Source organism: Manis pentadactyla, chromosome 5 (assembly GCF_030020395.1).
Source record: "Manis pentadactyla isolate mManPen7 chromosome 5, mManPen7.hap1, whole genome shotgun sequence".
NCBI lineage: Eukaryota > Metazoa > Chordata > Mammalia > Pholidota > Manidae > Manis > Manis pentadactyla.
The window spans coordinates 105,745,799-105,765,080 of NC_080023.1; the positions used below are offsets into that span (position 1 = coordinate 105,745,799).

Here is a 19,282-nt window from a genome sequence, read left to right on the forward strand (position 1 = left end):
ATTCTCTTAGTTAAGCTGACACATTGAGTGAGAGAAGAGTGATCATAACAATTCTTAACATATACTATTATTTAAAATTTATTAACTACCAATGTTTACTATATTTACTTTGATCCTTATAAGCAAGTGCTTGAAAGCATGAACGTAAGGTTCCAAGGGGCAATCTGCCTGAGCCTTACACACCTAGTTAGTGTCAAGACAGAAGCTAGGAGGCATTAAATAGTCTCAGATGGAAGCACAGCACAAGCCAACACGGTGCATGGCCCTCCCTGATGGGGCTGTGTATTCCAAGCAAAGCACCATGTTTAAGCTTTGTTTTTCTTTTTAAATTATTGCTTGGGCACCTGCTTTCTGCAGGGTGTCCCCCAGGTGAGGGAATATGACGCTGACTCAGAGGCAGAGGATTCTTTCTCCAGAAGCCCCAGGAGAATGGCAGCACACCCCAGTATGCTGCACATGCTCATGGTAAGGTAGGTTTGTACCCTACCCACCACCATCAGCCGGAATCTATATTTAGGTTTTTCTCCATGCAGGGCATGAACATCCTTATGGTATTAAAATGAGCCTTCTTCCTGCTCCGTTCGTGCCCCAGGAACTGCAGGATGCTATCTTTTCTTTCATCCTGAAGCCCAGGCACGTGGCCAGGAACCAACGGAGAGGTGAGCCCCGTCCTTTCCCACACGGGCTTTTTCTTGGCTGATGTCTCCACTCCTGGAAACAAACTCACAACGTAGAGTTCATTCTTCTCCATGAGGGGCTGGGGAGGCAGTACATGCAAGAACCTAACAATGAACAAATAACCCAAAAAAACCCTCAGAGACACCCAACGCCATTGCTAGGAGGGGTTTTCTCCCCCTTCATTCCTCTAGGTTGACAGTCTCTTCCTTCTCTGTAATTCTAGAGCATTTCCAACATTGAATTATGTTATGATCACAACTCTAACTTATTAGAGTGTGAGCTTCATATGTCCGGGGAATGGATTTTTCCCATGACACGGTTTTCTACAATATCTAAGGCCATCACAAGAAGTGATCAAATGGTGGCCTGATTAGAGAGACCTGGGATGAAAGAATTAAGGGGGAGTAAAGAATTACAGGACTTATCAACTTTACATAAGGTGAAATTGAACTCTCAGTTTTACCCACACAGTGATATCACTCATGTCTGCTTCACAGCATATGGAGGCTACAACTAGATAGAAATTTAGGGATTGGGCTTATTATTATTTCTTCATATGATTTTTATCTCTGCCCTGCCAAAATGCTCCCGATGATGTGTCCTTCTCAGAACACATCATGCTATTAATTTGAGACAAGTTTGAGCCAGAAAAGAATTTCTACTTAGAGCATTTCTAACATTATGATTGTTATTCTGTAAGAACAATGATTCAAAAATTTGTTTTTTAAATGTTCACACCTTAATTCCACCATGAGGAAACACTAAACCACATCATGCCATGACCATATAAAAATCCTACATTCCTAAAATTTACCTTCTTTCATCATTCCCATACACTCATGGCCAAAGCAATATTTTTAGAAGCCGCAGAGGCAACATGAACTGTAAGACTAAATAACCTATATTACAAATATTCCAGCTAAGCCGAAAAAAATTTCTGAGAGAGTACAGGACTCACTGTGTCTAATTTATCTTTGTTCTCATAAAGTAGCTGAAATATATAGCTTTCTATCAAGGGATACAACACTGTTTTTACAAAAGCTGAATAATAGACTACATTCACATAGTTCTAAAAATAACAAAACCAGGTTATGAGTAGGGAAACCAGGTCACATACAATTCAACCTACATATGCACATGTAGCATAAGCATGTGTACATGTTGACACACAGAAACCTCCTGCTGGATTGAAGAATGTATTTGCATCATTCCTTCTCTGCCTTTAAAATGGTTGGGGTGTGTATCTCAGGGCAGGAAGAAAGACCCTTAAGTAGGCGGAGTAGGGGCATTATTCCTTCACAACCATGTACCTTCTGGAAGCCAAAAGAGAAAGTGGAGAATGGGGGTGGGTATCAAAGATGCCTTAGTTCCTCAAAGTGAAGGAAGTTACTTTTATCTAGGCTGCAGTGAGCCATGTCTGGTGCTGAGCTGGACGTCATATTATTTAGTCCACCAGTAAGATACAAATAGCTTCATTTATGTTAGAGCTCAGCAAACTGAAGCTCAAAGACTCTTGAGTAGCTTACCCAACTAAGTGGGAAAACAGGAGCCTTTTGGTTACTTGATCCTGGTCTCACTGACCCAGTGTCACAAGCACTGCTCCCTATGGGTGTACGTGTCAGTGCACTCACCCACTACGTCCGTGAAAAGCCAAGTGGATGGAAATTTGGGGATATTTGGTGAAATGTTACTCATGTGCTTATCCTTCCTACAACTCGACTCCACTGTTGACTTCTTTAAAGCATTCAGTTTTGCAAGCAGGTGGTTTAAGCAAGCATTCGGGTGCCTTATGAGAAAAACATTCACAGCTGAGCAATGGGAACCTTAAACTCAAAACAATCACCTTTTCTTTGTAAAGCTCTTTGTCAGTATTGTCTTGAGCTGTTCGGTAATTAGAAATCATGCCTAGGCAGCTGGTGCGGTATCAAGACAACTGGCCACCTGCAGTCTTGTAATATAGGCAGCATGTAATGACTATTTGCCAAGGACCCTGACTGCAGAAAGTCATCCATGGAACTACCTAAGGGTTGTGGCCCCACAGAGCAAAGGGCCAGAGGCTGACGGAAGAGTGGGGTCAAGCAGGTGGTGTCAGGAAGGGCAGATCCTTTTAACAAGAGAAATTGACCACAGTTGGTCACTTAGAAAGCCCAACAGGAAATCTCAGAGTCACAGGAGACTTCCAATGACGGTAGATGATGCCCACAATCTGCGTCATTTGAATACCAAATTTTCTTAGCTTTCAAAATGGGCTCTGACACTGAAATTCACTGCACATGGTTTGTACCAGGAAACTTGTACAGCTACACGTTGAGTGTTTCATGACGCAGTGAAGCAGGCAGTAGATGCCCCAGAAAGGACTAACCCTGAGTCTGGTCAGGCCTGGAGGTTTAACTTCTTGTTAGCAAAATATGGCGAAGGAGAACACATTAGCACCGCAAGGATACAATTGGCCAATTTCAGAATGTGGGAAATTCTAAACAGCCACTGACTCAATTTCTTCTCTTCTCGACATTGGAAGAAATGTGATGTGCAATGGCAATGGTGGAAATAAGGTGAAGTGAATTAAACTGCCAGTAATGATCATCCCACTTCTTCCTTAGATTCACGCTGGAAGAGAGTTAAAAAGAGTGTTGTCGCACACCTGGCCTGCTGGAAGAGCTGCAGCGCTTCACAGGACAACCCCAGCCCGGCACCACCACCTGCAAAGCCAAGAAAGCTCTTTGGCATTTCTATGATGGACATTTGTGACGACGACAAGCTGCTCAACCCCATTCTGGTAAGTCTCACTGCAGTCTTGTGTAGCCCTCCTGAGGAAGGAGAGCTCAGGAGCCCAAGGCTTCTCCTCCAAATCTAGCTCCAAATGGCTCTGGCTGAGAGGCTTTTTCAATATTACATGAAAGAATCAAATCAGACTTAGGTACTGCAGAGTTATAAGGCAAATACCACAGGAGAAGGTACTCTTGCCCATTGCACTTGTTTCAGGAAATTCATACATGCCTGCTCAGGTCCGTCAAAATGGGTTTCGTGTGTATGAATCTCTGAGAGTCCTCCTCATCCTCATATTCCCTTTTCATCTCCTTCCTTAAATTCTACAGTAGGTCCAAGTCTCCTTCAGCTAAAGTGACTCAATCATACAACTCAAAATTGCATCCCATGGAATTGACTTGCATGTCAAGTGCTTAAGTGTAAAGACTCATCCTCTGGCCAGTAAGCACACTTTAACCCAAATGGCAACTATCAGGTTAAAGTCACTGACTTCAGCCTACGTTATCTTTAATGGTGCATTGAGTTGACAGTGTTAGCATTCACTGAGTGTCCAGTACGTTTCCTAGCGCTATAGTAAATACAGGCAATTTTATTCTACATAGAAAGAATTTCTCATGCTAGCTACTGCCATGGTTCTCGCATCCTTCCCCACAAATTAAGGGGATGGCGTAGCTGTGATTATCATCTTCTGTACTTCACACACACAAAGACACACACCAAGAGCGTCAGCAGAGTATGTATGTGTCCCACGTCACACAGAAGACAGGCTGGACACTAGATTTTAGAGCCCTTGGACTATGTGACTCCAACCCCTATTATCTCCCACACTGCAAGCAGAAGCCCTGGAGATACGGCCACAGGAAAGACTGTTGACAATGGAATGTAATCAGAGGTGGTGGTGAGGAATTGGGGCCTGATTTTAAAGGAGGGAAGGAAATAGAAAAAGTAGCAATGAGGTATCCATATACTTGCTCAAAAGGGAATAAACAAATGCAGAATGAGTATGGCAAAAGGATTTACAGATGTGGGGAAGAGTGTCTACCTCTATTAGGGACTAATGAAGAATGAATGGAAGAGGACAGGGTGATTCCACAAAGGCGTTGAAGCAGACACATTTGATGAAAAAGCATAAATTCCCTGGAAAGGAAAATCTGATTAAAATAAGTGTTTAAAGTATTTCAGTACACGAATGTATGTAGAAGGAATTGTTGGATAGAAATGTTTTTAGAGAAATGGAAAAAAAAATTCTACATTTAAGCCCTCCACCTCTAGCACCATGCCTCCACATACCATGTGGAGATAAGCTGCAGTATGTCTTTCTTTCCTTTTCTTCCTATAGGATATGCTTGCTTTTATCAATGAAAAAGGGCCGCTCACAAAAGGCGTCTTCAGGCCAGAGACCAATAGGAAATCCTGCAGAGCCCTAAAGAAGAAGCTCAAATCCGGGAAAAAAGTGAACTGGGATGGTGAATCCGTCCTTGTGGCAGCGGCCGTCTTAAAGGTAGGGAGAGTTCTGGCAGTGTCCACACACAGCCTAACTCTGAAGCTGTGTGATTGCTATCCTCCATCATGACGGCCAAGGAGCCATCAAAGACATTATAGGTTAAGCATGTGCAAAACTGAAGCACAAAGTCAAAATTTCAGGAAGCTACTTTGATCATCAAAAGCCTGCTTAGATATAATTTCCTCTTATGTCACACACAACCTTCCCCATCATCACTCCTGAGCGCTCTATGCAAAATAACCATGATAATAATAACAAAGTAATAATAAATTCCAAACTCTGCATGTATACAAAATGTTTACCAAAACAAGCATCCTAATTTGATGACTTCCTGCCAATATTCCTAAAGAGGGAAAGTTTCCAAAAGACTATTTATATTAAATACAGAGATGGTTGTATTACTTTGCCATAGCATGCTAATATTTACCTTACAAAGCATCAAAAAATGCTGACAGTAGCCACCAAAACCTCTGTTTACTTCATCATCATTCCTTCCCCTGTTACTCTCATGCCTTTTACTGTCAAGTGTCGCATAGAGTGACTCCAGCACACGGGCCTCTTTTCACCTTTAGAAAGTTTGGCATAATCAGTTAAAACTTGATTTGTTTAGCCCACTGCCACAGTCACAGTCCCATGCGAATCAGCTCCCACCACATGCCTCCGTTGGTAAATATGACTAGTAAAAAGTGGGTGCAGCACCTACACCAAGTTTGGAAATTTGAACGTTCAGTAAGTTTATACAAAAAAATAGATCAATTGTGAAGGGACACAGTTAAATCACAAGTATCAGTTACATGTCTATGAGGAGAATAAGGGAACCGAGACAGGATTTCATCAGTCCGTCTTAGAGTTCTTAGCAGCTCTGAACCAACTGCAACCAGGTTATGAAAATTATCACAGAATGTCAGTTACATTTGGTCTTTCCATGTCCTCCATGAGACTGTATGCTAAATAGCAACAGTTAGAAAGGACACAGAGTTGACGACTACCCCCACAGGGACCACAGTAATATACACGGGGTATGTGAGTGGCAAGGCTGCTGCTGCTCTCTGCAGGGTGCACACACGGAACTGCTTTGACTTCCTAGCAAGAGTCAGCAGGCTCTCGCCTAATCCTCTGTTCTAAGCCCAAACTAGCCAGAGGGTGGCACTCATAGGTACAGTTCTTAGACATTCATCAAGACTTCTCTTCCTAAAGTTGCCTGATCCTGGTGGAGAATCAGACTTTGCAACTTTGGCCTTGATAATACCATGTGAAACTAACTGGAGACACAGGCCTCAACGAGAAAGGACTATCTCCTCAGGACCACACGGAGTTGGCCATTAAGCTGTCTTAAAAGAGAGGTGCAACAACAAATACCCTTGGCACAGCCAGCTCGGGTCACAACATGCCTTCGGCAAAGCTGGCCAATGGTAGATTGCGCAGCACAGGATCAAGGAGAGAGAGGGACACACATGCCATGACAGCTGCAGTTTGGGGCACGAGGCTAGGGGCCTCCAGCTCCCTGCTGGACTCCCAGAGCCAGCCAGGGTTGTTGTGCTTCCTCCCTCCAAATATACTGGGACCATTCCACAGCAAACGCACTGAGAACTCTGTCCCGGATGCGTACTGTGTGCCAGTGACTAAGTGGAGGAATGACAGGACTGGGACTTTCCCCTTTTCCTTCACTGCTCTATCGCCAGCACTCAAAAGAGCACCTGGCACAAAGAGCGGCTCTGTAAGCATTAGAAGGAGGGATCACTTACTGGACTGTAATTGTGACGGTTCCCTGCAAACATTTTCTGACTGAGCTAAAAACTAAGAGAAGTCCTGGGCTATTAGTGAGCCCAGTGGAAGCGAGGTATGCCTGTGATGCTAGCAAGGCCTTCAGGCTTGCACAGAACATTAAAGCTACATAAATGTTCATAGGCTCACATGTATCATGGTAACACTTGTTCATCAGCCTTCTGTACTGACAGATATCCAAGCCTCCATTTATTAAGCTTATATCTGCCTGTCTCCAACCCAGAAGCCTGCAATTGTCATGTGTTCAAATTCTGAGACTCTTTCCTTTTTAGGGGGAGGAGATACATGGTCCACTCAGGGATGGAAAAGGGTAACAGGTAGCTAGGAATTGGGGATCTGGCTGTATTTCCAACTTTGGCAGCTTATAAGTCTGCAGAACTGCACTTTTTATAGGGTTATAGGAATCAAGTTATAAAAACAGAAGTTTTCTCCCAAGGGGCACAGATACCTCAGGTCACAAGGCCAAGTTCTCCCATAGTATATGTGCCATAGCATTTGCCGTGTGTTTGGCTTCAAATACTTTACTTGGTAGAATTCAGAGCAAGTATTGTGACTCAAATTAACAAGCGAGATGGGTACATGTATATCTTCTCAAGAAGGTGAATTGTTTTATCACCAGACCTGGTCAGTTTGTGCTAGTTGGCTGAAATGTACACAAAAAGTCACTTCCAGAGGCTTCACTGCCAACGGAGCCCAGACGCTGCTTTTATGCTCCTAACTTATTGAGGCAAACAAAGCCCCTGCTTTTGGGTGTGCAAGTCAGTGGAGAGTCAGAGCTGTGCTCTCCTGGGTCACGTTTGGGTGGCTATGAAGGTAGCGGGCACCAAACTGAAGTCAGCAACTCAAGGTTTTCTCTGCAATTTCTCCAATACATATTGGCTGCAATAATAATATTCTTATTTTTGTAAGGATTTTCTTCAAACTATCGAAGGAAGTCTTTTTTCATCCAGTCTGTATGATAAATGGCTTGCCATTCCTGATCAAGGGGAGAGCGAGGATGACAAAATAACTGCAACACGGAGGTAACCATGCAACAATTGATCACTCTACTCTGCTCACACTGAGAATTACAACCAACATACTCTAAGGAAAACAGGCCTATCATTTACAGCTTTGACCACTAAAATCTTACCAAAGCCAAAGGGTTTTCATTTGATCACACTCAGGGGGCCAGTTTAATACATGCACATCTTAACTATCCCTCATTAAACTCTCTTTTTCCCTAAGATTACTTGTATGGATTCCTTGACCAATTTACAACTTCTGAAAGTATGAAACTGATAGGAAATGAGACCCACTGCTCTATGAGAGATGCTAGTGGACCAGGGTGCCAGTGATATGACCTTACTTTGGCCAGGAACTTATTTAACCGGGGAAGTTCTTACCGTGTTCAGGAATTAAATTGAGTCCAACATTTCTCTACACATTCACACCCGGAGCTCTGCTAGAGTGGGCTGCGTACTTGGTGGACAAAGCGCTCTGTTTTTTGGCATTGTGTTTCGCACTTCCTCAGCCAAATAACTTCCCTCACTTAAAAGTACATTTTTCTGTCTTTAGGCTTTTAGACCAGCTGCCGAGAGCCAATGCTATTCTCTTGCGGTGTCTGTTTGGAGTTTTACGCAACATTGAGCAGCACTCCAAATACAACGAGATGACAGCTTTTGGTTTATCGATGTATATAGCCCCGAGCCTTCTTTATCTGCCTGGTACTTGCAACACAGATCTAGGAAACAATATGAAAAAGAAGGTAAGGAGATATCTTATTTTTAGGCCCTAAGGGACAGAGGCCCCACCTTGAGTCTGAAATGTGTGGTGGTAATACAGACAGACCTGTTTTTAAAAGTGTACGCTTGACCTATACGCCCCTGGAGTGGCAGGCATTTATCATACTCAGACAAGCCACCATGGTTTCTCTCCAGCTGCTGACCTTCCGTCACAGAGAACCCACAGAGATCTCTGCTTCCCAAGTTTAGGGTTCTTCCACACTTTATAAGTGAATTTCACAGATGTTTGTCTTTTGGATGCATCATAAATTTTAGTAAGGTGTTTTACATCATTTGTATCTCAAAAGACCTGGAAAGTTCTTCACAAGAAATAAAGCTTAGCAAGAGATTATATATACATCTCCAACCCAAGCATCCTATGTGACTTCCTTGCAATTTAATCTATCTTTAAAGATGTAAGCATTGATTTAAAAATGTGACCTACTAAACTAGGGCAGAAATCAAAACTTTCATTCAAGCATTGAAAGCTTTTTAACATCTGTGCCAAAGTAGTCTTGGAAGTATCATTTATTTCTTAAACAAAACTGGATTATTCTTGGTTCTTTACAATCAACTATCGATTTTTCCTCAGAATTCTTGTTCATTTTTTGTTAGACCCAAGATTCACATGTGAGATGGGATTTCTAACATTGCCATGTGAAGAAGAGCACCCTGTCTTTGCCCTTTTGTGTTACAGATATCTCTGGTAGAATTTCTCATTGAAAACTGCCACAACATATTTGGTGAAGATGCCACTTCCCTCCTGGGGAAGAGCTCAGTGAACAGTGGTACCAGTGAGGCTACAGGTACTGTGAATAATTAATTCAGTTGGCTTTGGTAAGGAACACGGTGAGCAGGGTTGCCAGGGTTCATGGGAGATGCTCAGACAGCGCTGTTCTGGAGCCTGCAGCAACACTTCCCATAGGGAGTGATTTCCACCTGCTCCTCCTCCCAAAGGCAGGCACACGGTCAGGGGAGGTTTCCCACCATTGTGAGATCAAAGAAAAGATAAGACAGGGTCCCTGACTTCAAGAGGTTGCTAGTGCAGATCGCTACCGGCATTAGGAGACGTCATGGTACGATTCAGTGTTTGGGAATCTTTCAAACAAAGCTTGCAGCAGGACCCCTTATACACATAATCATAAGAGATGTACTCTGGCTGAAAGTGGAGTGAGTGAAGGGCCTAGAGCACAGCCTCTTTGATTCACCCCACAATAACCCCGCCTTTTTCTACTCTGTGGCCCTTGAGGCACCACAGGATTCCAGTGCTCTTTGACACAGGCTGGAAAGAAGCAGCATCACTGACACAAAGTCCGACTTGACTTTGTGTCAAACAGTCAAACAGCGTTTCCAGAGTGTAAGGTCATGTGCCTCCATTTACCAGCTGTTATTTGGGCCAGTTACTCTCAGTCTGTTTCCTTGTCTCTGAAATGTGGATTAAAAAATATATATATATGCCTAAATCTCAGGATGTTTTCAGAAGAAAATGTGCCATTAATTTGGGAAGCATTTGAGCAAGAACAATTCAAAGTTAAAGTATTTTTATTGTTATGATTGTTACTCTATAAACACAAAGTTCAAAACTTTAAGTTTTTAATATTCGTAGCTTACTTTGAGCATGAGGAAACACTAACCCACATCTTGCCAGGACCATATGACAAAGCCTAGGGGTTCCTTAAAAGTTAGCTTGTTTAATAATTCCAGTATTTTTCAGGGCCATAGTGTATTTTTTTTTATTAGCCACAGAGGGCAACATGAACTCTTAACACCAACTAACATACATTTCGAGAGGTCCAGCTAAGCCTGAAACTATTTTTTGGAAAGTACAGGGCTCAGTGTCTACTTTGCTCTATGTCTGTGCTCACAGAGTAGCTGGAATATGTACCTTTGTATCAAGGGATACAGGATTCTTCTGAAGGAAGTTGGATAAAGGACTACATTTAGATAGTTCTAGAAATAACAAAACCAAGTTTCAAGTAGGGAAACCAGGTCACATACAACTCAACCTACATATGCACATGTAGTGTAAGGATGCATACGTGTTGACACACAGGATCCTCCTGCTGGACTGAAAAACGTATTTGTGTTCTTCCTTCTCTCTCTTTAAAACGGTTGGGGTGTGCATCTCAGGGCAGGAAGAAAGACCCTTAACTAGGCAGAATGGGGGCATTATTCCTTCACAACCACGTACCTTCTGGAAGCCGAAAGAGCAAGTGGAGAATGGGGGTGGTCTGCTGTGGGTGTCAAGGCTGCCTTAGGCCCTCAGAGTGAAGGAAGTTACTTTTATTGAGGCCGAGTGAGCCGCGACTGGTGTCGAGCTGTACGTCATATTATTTAGTCCACCATTAAGATAGAAGGAGCTTTATATATGTTAAAGTTGAGCAAACTGAAGCTCAAAGACTCTTGAGCAGCTTACACAAGTAAGTGGGAAACCAGGAGCCTTTTGGTTACTTGATCCTGGTCTTGCTGACCCAGCGTCACAAGCACTGCTCCCTGTGGGTGCACGTGGCAGTGCACTCACTCACTACGTCTGTGAAAAGCCAAGTGGATGGGCGTTTGGGGATATTTGGTGAAATATTACTCACGTGCTTATCTTTCCACAACTCAACTCCACTGCTGACTTCTTTAAAGCATTCAGTTTTGTAAGCAGGTGGTTTAAGTGAACATTCAGGTGCCTTCTTAGGAAAACATCCACAGCTGAGCAGTGGGAACGTTAAGCTCGAAACATCACCCTTTGTTTGTTAAGCTCTTTGTCAGTACTGCCCTGAGCTGTTGGGTAATTAGAAATCATGCCTAGGCAGCTTGGTGGGTATCAAGAAACTTGACCACCTGGAATCTTATAACACAGTCAGCATGTAAAGACTATTTGCCAAGGACCTCGACTGCCGAAAGTCATCCATGGAGCTGCCTGAGGGTTGTGGCCCCATAGAGCAAAGGGCCGGAAGCCGGCGGAAGACTGGGGTCAAGCAGGTGTGTCAGGAAGAGCAGATCCTTTTGACAGGAGAAAGTTCATGACGTTGGTCAAATAGAAAGCCTAACAGGAAATCTCAGAGTCACAGGAGACTTCCTATGAAGGTAGATATTGCCCACACTCTGCGTCATTTGAATACCAAATTTTCTTAGCTTTCAAAATGGGCTCTGACACCAAAATTCACTGCACATGGTTAGTACCAAGAAACTTGTACAGCTATAGGTTGAGTACTTTGTGAGGCAGTGAAGCAGGCAGTAGATGCCCCTGAAAGGACGGACCCTGAGTCCAGTCAAACCTGGAGGCTTAACTACTGGTTTGCAGGATACGGGTAAGAAGAACGCATTACCACCACAAGGATGCACTTGGCCCATTTCAGAATGTGGGAAATCCCAAATGGCCAGTGACTCAGTTTCTTTCTCTTCTCCCCATTGAAACAAATGTGATATGCAATGGCAATGGTGGAAATAAGGTGAAGTGAATTAAACTGCCAGTAATGATCATCCCACTTCTTCCTTAGATTCCTGCTGGAAGACAATTAAAAAGAATGCTATTCCACACCAGACGTGTTGGCAAGACTCCAGCACTTCACAGGACCAGCCCTGCCCCCCTCAAACACCTGCAAAGCCAAGACAGCTCTTCGGCATTTCTATGATGGACATTTGTGGTGATGATAAGCTGCTCAACCCCATTCTGGTAGGTCTCACTGCAGTCTTGCGTAGCCCTCCTGAGGAAGGAGAGCTCGGGAGCCCACGGCTTCTCCTCCAGTCTATCCCCAAATGGAGAGATTGTTAGCTCCTGGCTCTGGCTAAGAGACTGTTAAAATTACATGAAAGAATCAAATCAGACTTAGGTACTGCAGAGTTATAAGGCAAATACCACAGGAAAAGGTACCCTTGTCCATGGCACTTGTTTCAGGAAATCCCACACACGCCTGCTCAGGTCCGTCAAAATGGGTTTTGTGTGTATGAATCTCTGAGAGTCCTCCTCATCCTCATATTCCCTTTTCATCTCCTTCCTTAATTCTGCAGTAAGTCCAAGTCTCCTTCAGCAAGTGACTCAATCATACAACTCAAAATTGCATCCCATGGATTTGACGTGCATGTCAAGTGCTTAAGCATAAAGACTCATCCTCTGGCCAATATGCACACTTTCACCCAAACAGCCCAGGTCAGGTGAAAGCCACTGAGTTGGGCCTATGTTGTCTTCAATGGTGCACTGATTGACGCTGTTAGAATTCACTGAGTGTCCAGTACATTTCCTAGTGCTGTAGTAGATACAGGCAATTTTATTCCAGATTGAAAGACTTTATCATGCTACCTACTGCCCAGGTCCTCGCATCCTTCCCCACAAATTTAGGGGGTGGCATAGCTGTGAGTATCATCATCCACACAAAGACACACACCAAGAGCGTCAGCAGAGTATGTATGTGCCCCAGGTCACATAGAAGATAGGCTGGACACCAGATTTTAGAGCCCTTGGACTATGTGACTCCAAGCCCTATTATCTCCCACACTGCAAGCAGAGGCCCTGGAGATACAGCCACAGGAAAGAAACACTGTTGACAACGGAATGTAATCGGAGGAGGCGGCCAGGGATTGGGGCCTGATTTTAAAAGAGGGAAGGAAATACAAGAAGTGGGAATGGGGTATGTATATACTTGCTCAAAAGGGAATAAACAAATGGGAAATGAGTATGGCAAAATGATTTACAGACGTGGGGAAGAGCGTCTACCTCTATTAGGGACTAATGAAGAATGAATGGAAGAGGACAGGGTGATTCCACAAAGGCCTTGAAGCAGACAACTTTGATGAAAAAGCATAAATTCCCTGAAATGGAAAATCTGATTAAAATAAGTGGTTGAAGTGTTTCAGAATACGAATGTAGAGTGGACTGTTGGGTAGAAATGTATTTAGAGAAATGGAAAAACGATTCCACATTTAGTCCCACCACCACTACCACAATGCGTCCACATACACTCTGGAGACGAGCTGCCATATGTCTGTCTTTCCTTTTCTTCCTATAGAGTATGCTTGCTTTTATCAATGAAAAAGGCCCTCTCAGGAAAGGAGTGTTCAGAACACCAACCCATATGAAATCTGGCAGAGAACTAAAGGAGAAGCTCAATTCCGGAAAGAAAGTGAACTGGAATAGTGAATCCATCTTTGTGATAGTGGCAGTCTTAAAGGTAGGGAGACTTCTAGCAGTGTTCACACACAGCCTAACTCTGAAGTTGTATGATTGGTATCATCTATCACGATGGCCTAGGAGCTATAAAAAACATAATAGGTTAAGACTGTGCAAAACTATAAAACACAAAGTCAAAATTTCACAGAGCTACTTTGATCGTTAAAAGCCTGCTTAGATATAATTTCCTCTTATGTCACACACGACCTTCCCCATCATACCTCCTGAGCACTCTATGCAAAATAACCATGATAATTATAACAAAATAATAAATTTCAACCTCCACACATACACAAAATGTTTACCAGAACAACCGTCCTAATTTGATGACTTCCTGCCCATACTTCTAAGGAGGGAAAGTTTCCAAAGGAAAATTTATATCCATCTTCAGAGATGGTTGTATTACTTTGCCGTAGTATGCAAAATTAGACTTAAAATGCATAAAAAAATGCTCAGTGCAGCCACCAAAATCTCTGGTCGCTTCATCATGATTCCTTCCCGTTACCCTCATGCCTTTTACTGTCAGAGTCACGTAGCTTTGACTCCAGCATGTGGGTGTGTCTTTTCACCTTTAGCGCCTCTGGCATCCACTGTTAAAACTTGATTTGTTTAGCTCACCGCCACAGACACAGTCCCACGGAAATCAGCTCCCACCACATGCCTCGCCTGGTAAACATGACTTGTAAAAACTGGGTGCAGTAGCTACAGTTCGACTGGAAATTTTAATGTTCAGTATGTTTACACAAAAAGTAGATCAATTGTGAAGGGACACATCTAAATCACAAGTATCAGTTACACGTCTATAAGGAGAATAAGAGAGCCAAGACAGGGTATCATCAGTCCATCTTAGAGCTTGTTAGCAGTTCTGAACCACAACATGTTAATGTAGTAATGACTGCAAACAGGTTAGGAAAATTATCACATAAATGTCAGTTACATTTGGTCTTTCCTTGTCCTCCATGAGACTGTATGATAAATAGCAACAGTTAGAAACGACGTAGAGTTGATGACTACCTCCACAGGGACCACAATAATATACACTGGGTATGTGACAAGAAAAGTTGCTGCTGCTGCTCTGCAGGGTGCGCACATGGAAATGCTTTGATTTCCTAGCAATAGTCAGCTTTGTTCTACGCGCAAACTAGCCAGAGGGTGGCACTCATAGGTACAGTTCTTAGATATTCCTCAAGTTTTCTCTTCCTAAAGTTGACTGATCCTGGTGGAGAATCAGACTTTGCAACTTTGGCCTTGATAATACCATGTGAAACTAACTGGAGACATAGGCCTCAACAAGAAAGGACTGTCTCCTCAGGGCCACACTCATTTTCCCCCTAAGCTGTCTTAAAAGAGAGGTGCAACAACAAATACCCTTGGCACAGTCGGGTCACGTTCTGGCTTCAGCACAGCTGGCCACCAGTGGATTGTGCAGCACAGGGTCAAGGAGAGAGAGGGGACACAAATGCCATGACAGCTGCAGTTTGGGGCACGAGGCTAGGGCCCTTGTGCTCCCTGCTAGACTCTCAGAGCCAGCCAGGACTGTCGTGCTTCTTCCTTTCAAATATACTGGGATGGTTCCACAGCAAACGCTTTGAGAACTCTGTCCCGGGTGGGGACAGTGTGCCAGTGACTCAGTGGAGCAATGACAGGACTGGGACTTCCCCTTTTCCTTCACTGCTCTATCACCAGCACTCAAAAGAGCACCTGGCACAAAGAGCGGCTCTGTAAGCATTAGAAGGAGGGAACACTTACTGGATTGTAATTGTGATGGTTCCCTGCAGACATTTTTTGACTGAGCTAAAACTAAGAGAAGTCAGTGGAAGCGAGGTATCCCTGTGACGCTGGTAAGGCCCTCAGGCTTGCGCAGAACTTTAAAGCTTCGTAAATGTTAATAGGCTCACACGTATAATGGTAACACTTGTTCATCAGCCTTCTGTGGTGCCAGATTTCCAGGCCTCCACTTAGGAAACTTACATTTGCCTATCCCTAACCCAGAGGCATAAATTTGTGATGTATCTAAATCTTGAGACACTTCCCCTTTTGGGGGGAATATATATATGTGCTACTCAGGGACTGAAAAGGGTAACAGGTAGCTAGGCATTGAGGATCTGGCTGTATTTCCAACATCTGCTGCTTATAAGGCTGCAGAACTGGACTTTTATAGGGTTACAAAAGGGAGGAATCGAACTATTAAAAGAGCAGTTTTCTCCCAACGGGCACAGATTCCTCCGGGCGGAAGGCCTGGTTCTCTCTTAATATCTGTGCAATAGCATGCGCGTGTATGTTTTGCTTAAAAAACTTTACTTGCTAGAATTCAGAGCAAGCACTCTCTCAAATAAACAAGCAAGATGGGTACATGTATTTCTTCTCAAGAAGCTGAATTGTTTTTTCACCAGACCTGGTCAGTTTGTGCTAGTTGGCTAAAACGTACACAAAAAGTCACTTCCAGAGGCTACAAGGGGCTTTATCTTCATTGTCAACAGAACCTAGACTCTGTTTTTATGCTCCTAAATTGTGGTGAAAATCCAATGTACTGCTTTGGGTGTGCAAGTCAGTGCAGAGTCAGAACCGAGCTCTCCTGGGTCTTGGTTTGGGTGGCTTTGAAGGTAGCGGGCACTGAACTGAAGTTTGCCACTCAAGGTTTTTCTCTGCAATTTTTCCAATATGTATTGACTGCAATAATAATATTCTTTATTTTTGTAAGGATTTTCTTCAAAACATCGAAGGAAGTCTTTTTTCATCCAGTCTGTATGATAGATGGCTTGCTGTTCCTTGTCAAGGGAAGAGGGAGGATGAGAAAATAACTGCCACCCGGAGGTAATGATGCAACAATTAATTACTCTACTAGGCTCACATTGAGAACTACAAACGACATACCCTTAGGAAAATATGCCTTTCATTTACAGCTTTGACCACTAAAATAGTTATGAAATCCGAAGGGTTTTCATTTGATCACACCCAGAAGGCCAGTTTAAACATACATGCACCTCTTAACTGCCCTCATTGAACTCTTTTTCCCTAAGCTTACTCGTATGGTTTCCTTCACCATTTTACACCTTCTGAATGTATGAAACTGATAGGAAATAGACCCACAAGTCTACAAGAGATGCTAGTGGACAACTTTGCCAGTGGTATGATCTCACTTTGGCCAAGCACTTACTTAACCGGAGAAGTTATTACCTGGTTCAGGAATTGAATTGAGTCCAACATTTCTGTATGCATTCACACCTGGAGCTCTGCTAGAGTGGGCTGCGTACTTGGTGGACAAAGTGCTCTGTTCCTTGCCTCTGTGTTTCCCACTTCCACATCCAAATGACTTCCCTCACTTAAAATTTCATTTTTCTGTCTTTAGGCTTTTAGACCAGCTGCCAAGAGCCAATGCTGTGCTCTTGCAGTGTCTTTTCGGGGTATTATACAACATCAAGCAGCACTCTTCATACAACGAGATGACCGCTTTTGCCTTATCACAGCATATAGCCCCGAGCCTTCTTTGTCTACCTAACCCTTGCAGCACAGAAGCAGGAATGTACTTGATGAAAAGGGTAAGGAGATTTCTTATTTTTATGTCCTGCGGGGCTGAGTCACCACCTTGAGTCTGAAACATGTGCTAGTAATTCGGACAGACCAGTTTTTAAAAGTGCACATTTTAATTACCCCCCTGCCCGTCGGCGGGCATTTATCTAGTGGTGTACAGGACAGTGGGCTGCACAGTGGGAAATGGAGAGGAGCTGAGTCACTTCTCTCTCTCTCTCTGTCCAAGAGGGTCAGTGCTACACTGACTAAACAATAGAGAGACAAGAGTGATGTGATGTGACTCCTGGGCTTTGGAGTTTGACAAGCCAACTTTCAGCTCTTGGCCTGCTCGCTGAGGACTTGTAACCGTGGGCACGCTTTCCAGGCGGCGCTTTCCTCATTGTACAATGGCGGGAACACCCAGGACCTCTCTGGTTGTTAGTGGCACATCCCACATGGTTGGGCACTATGTTCCACACACATTGGCCTTCCTCTGTCAGCAGTGGGTCATTCCCAAGAATGCTTGCCTACCCTTTCACTTGGTACATGCTGAGGAAGCAGTAAAACACTCCGGAGCATCCTAATGGAGCCACAGCATGCCTCATGAGATCATAGCTCTGCCCCAGCTCGGCCAGACAGCAAGCATGAGGCGCAGCAGTGCATGAGGAGGGACTGCCCTCAGACAGGCAGCCATGGTTTCTCTCCAACTGCTGATCTTCCATCACAGAGAACCCACAGAGATCTCTGCTTCCCAAGTTTAGGGTTCTTCCACACTTAATAAGTGAATTTCACAAGTTTTGGCCTATTGGATGCTTCATAAATTTTAATAAGGTGTTTTACATCATTTGCATCTCAAAAGACCTGGAAAGTTCTTCATAAGAAATAAAGCTTAGCAAGAGATTATATATACATCTCCAACCCAAGCATCCTATGTGACTTCCTTGCAATTTAATCTATCTTTAAAGATGTAAGCATTGATTTAAAAATGTGACCTACTAAGCTAGGGTAGAAATCATAACTTTCATTCAAACATTGAAACCTTTTTAACATCTGTGCCAAAGTAGTCTTGGAAGTATCATTTATTTCTTAAACAAAACTGGATTATTCTTGGTTCTTTACAATCAACTATCAATTTTTCCTCAGAATTCTTGTTCATTTTTTGTTAGACCCAAGATTCACATGTGAGATGGGATTTCTAACATTGCCATGTGAAGAAGAGCACCCTGTCTTTGCCCTTTTGTGTTACAGATATCTCTGGTAGAATTTCTCATTGAAAACTGCCACAACATATTTGGTGAAGATGCCACTTCCCTCCTGGGGAAGAGCTCAGTGAACAGTGGTACCAGTGAGGCTACAGGTACTGTGAATAATTAATTCAGTTGGCTTTGGTAAGGAACACGGTGAGCAGGGTTGCCAGGGTTCATGGGAGATGCTCAGACAGCGCTGTTCTGGAGCCTGCAGCAACACTTCCCATAGGGAGTGATTTCCACCTGCTCCTCCTCCCAAAGGCAGGCACACGGTCAGGGGAGGTTTCCCACCATTGTGAGATCAAAGAAAAGATAAGACAGGGTCCCTGACTTCAAGAGGTTGCTAGTGCAGATCGCTACCGGCATTAGGAGACGTCATGGTACGATTCAGTGTTTGGGAATCTTTCAAACAAAGCTTGCAGCAGGACCCCTTATACACATAATCATAAGAGATGTACTCTGGTTGAAAGTGGAGTGGGTGAAGGGCCTAGAGCACAGCCTCTTTGATTCACCCCACAATAACCCCGCCTTTTTCTACTCTGTGGCCCTTGAGGCACCACAGGATTCCAGTGCTCTTTGACACAGGCTGGAAAGAAGCAGCATCACTGACACAATGTCTGACTTCTTTATAGTGTAAACTCCTGTGCCTCCATTTACCAGCTATGTTATCTCTGGCCAGTTATTCTAGCTCAGTCTCAGTTTCCTTGTCTGCACAATGTGTACGGAAAATTATGTGTAAATCCAAGGATTGTTGTGTAGATTAAATTATAAATATAAATGAAAAGAACAATAATGGAATTTGCCTTAACACAAATGTTAAAAGTTATTTGATCCTAGCTAATCATGTCTAACTAGCAGCAGTTTGTATTATAAT

General features: G+C 43.5%; 2 protein-coding genes across 2 annotated transcripts; both read left to right on the plus strand.

Annotated features, from left to right (window-relative positions):
• Positions 1 to 559: 559 nt before the first annotated feature.
• Positions 560 to 10,164, plus strand: LOC118909998 (rho GTPase-activating protein 20-like). Its single transcript, XM_057503270.1, has 7 exons — positions 560 to 659; positions 3,279 to 3,454; positions 4,784 to 4,945; positions 7,643 to 7,755; positions 8,291 to 8,480; positions 9,194 to 9,302; positions 10,103 to 10,164. Exons 1-7 carry the CDS (start codon positions 560 to 562, stop codon positions 10,162 to 10,164), a joined length of 912 nt encoding a protein of 303 aa, XP_057359253.1.
• A 1,561-nt stretch (positions 10,165 to 11,725) lies between these two features.
• Positions 11,726 to 17,241, plus strand: LOC130683981 (rho GTPase-activating protein 20-like). The gene is made up of 5 exons (XM_057503271.1): positions 11,726 to 11,795; positions 11,985 to 12,160; positions 13,491 to 13,652; positions 16,353 to 16,465; positions 17,001 to 17,241. Exons 1-5 carry the CDS (start codon positions 11,726 to 11,728, stop codon positions 17,239 to 17,241), a joined length of 762 nt encoding a protein of 253 aa, XP_057359254.1.
• Positions 17,242 to 19,282: the final 2,041 nt, after the last annotated feature.